The sequence below is a fragment of the Talpa europaea genome (genome assembly GCF_964194135.1).
Source record: "Talpa europaea genome assembly, chromosome: 15".
Lineage (NCBI taxonomy): Eukaryota > Metazoa > Chordata > Mammalia > Eulipotyphla > Talpidae > Talpa > Talpa europaea.
Genome location: NC_140083.1, coordinates 75,711,555 through 75,712,443, shown reverse-complemented (window position 1 = coordinate 75,712,443; position 889 = coordinate 75,711,555). Strand labels below are relative to the sequence as shown.

Sequence of the window (889 nt, the reverse complement as noted above, 5' to 3'; positions counted from 1 at the left end):
TTAACACGATTATTTTCTGGGAATCTAAGTGGAATGTGATTTTTTTGTCTAAATATATTTTATCATTATAGAAGAAATAGTTGATGGTATATAAATTATATTTTAATAAAGCAATTTTTAAAGATTTATTTATTTTTAAAAAAATTTTTTTTTAAAGTACAATTTCCATTTTATTTCTCCGCAGAGTTGTCCTTTAGTCGTTACATTGCTTTACTCTAGCTTATATACATGGGCTTTGGAGGAGGTCGTGGGGCAGCACCCACAGGTCTAAATCGGGGTGGGGGTGTTCTATCCTTCCAAGCTTTACGAGAACGATTCCTGACCACCTTGCTGTGAATAGCACAACTCACGCAATAATGCAGTTTCACATACAGCTTGGGAAGAACATAGGCGTCGAACACGCTGGCCTCCGAGATGTCCCTGACGGCCGCGGCCTCCACGATGTTCCGGATGACGAACTTCTTGATGGCCTTGTCCTTGGGCACGCAGCGGGCGCAGTTGGTGCAGCGAATGGGCTGCACGTGGTCGCGGCCCTTCTTGGCACGACCATTATTCTTCCTTTTCTTGGTAGCCCCACAATTCATGCCTCTCAGGCTCTGTCATACCCCACAGCACCAAGATTTATTTTTATTGTTTCTGCATACACGAACTGGGGTACAGGCCAGAAGTATGGAGTGGGGGAACAGAACAGGCAGATTGACCAAAGTACACTGCTGAAGGGAGCAGTGGGTGAGACAGGAGAGGTCTGCCGTGCCATGTGGGTATCCCCCTGGTCGGCCGGGAATCAAACCCACACTGCAGAGGCTGCAGGACAGCTTCACAGTGCTGTGCTCAACCCACTGCAACACTGGGGAGGCCTGAAATATTTTTTAACTAAAAATGAGATCAC

At 45.8% G+C, this 889-nt stretch overlaps 1 protein-coding gene across 1 annotated transcript; it reads right to left on the bottom strand.

Annotated features, from left to right (window-relative positions):
- Nucleotides 1-215: 215 nt before the first annotated feature.
- On the bottom strand, nt 216-584 carry LOC311185489 (small ribosomal subunit protein eS26-like; the record flags this gene model as incomplete). Its single annotated transcript, XM_084256114.1, has 1 exon — nt 216-584. The coding sequence occupies one exon, from the start codon at nt 582-584 to the stop codon at nt 216-218; it is 369 nt and encodes a 122-aa protein (XP_084112240.1).
- Between the last annotated feature and the right edge of the window lie 305 nt (nt 585-889).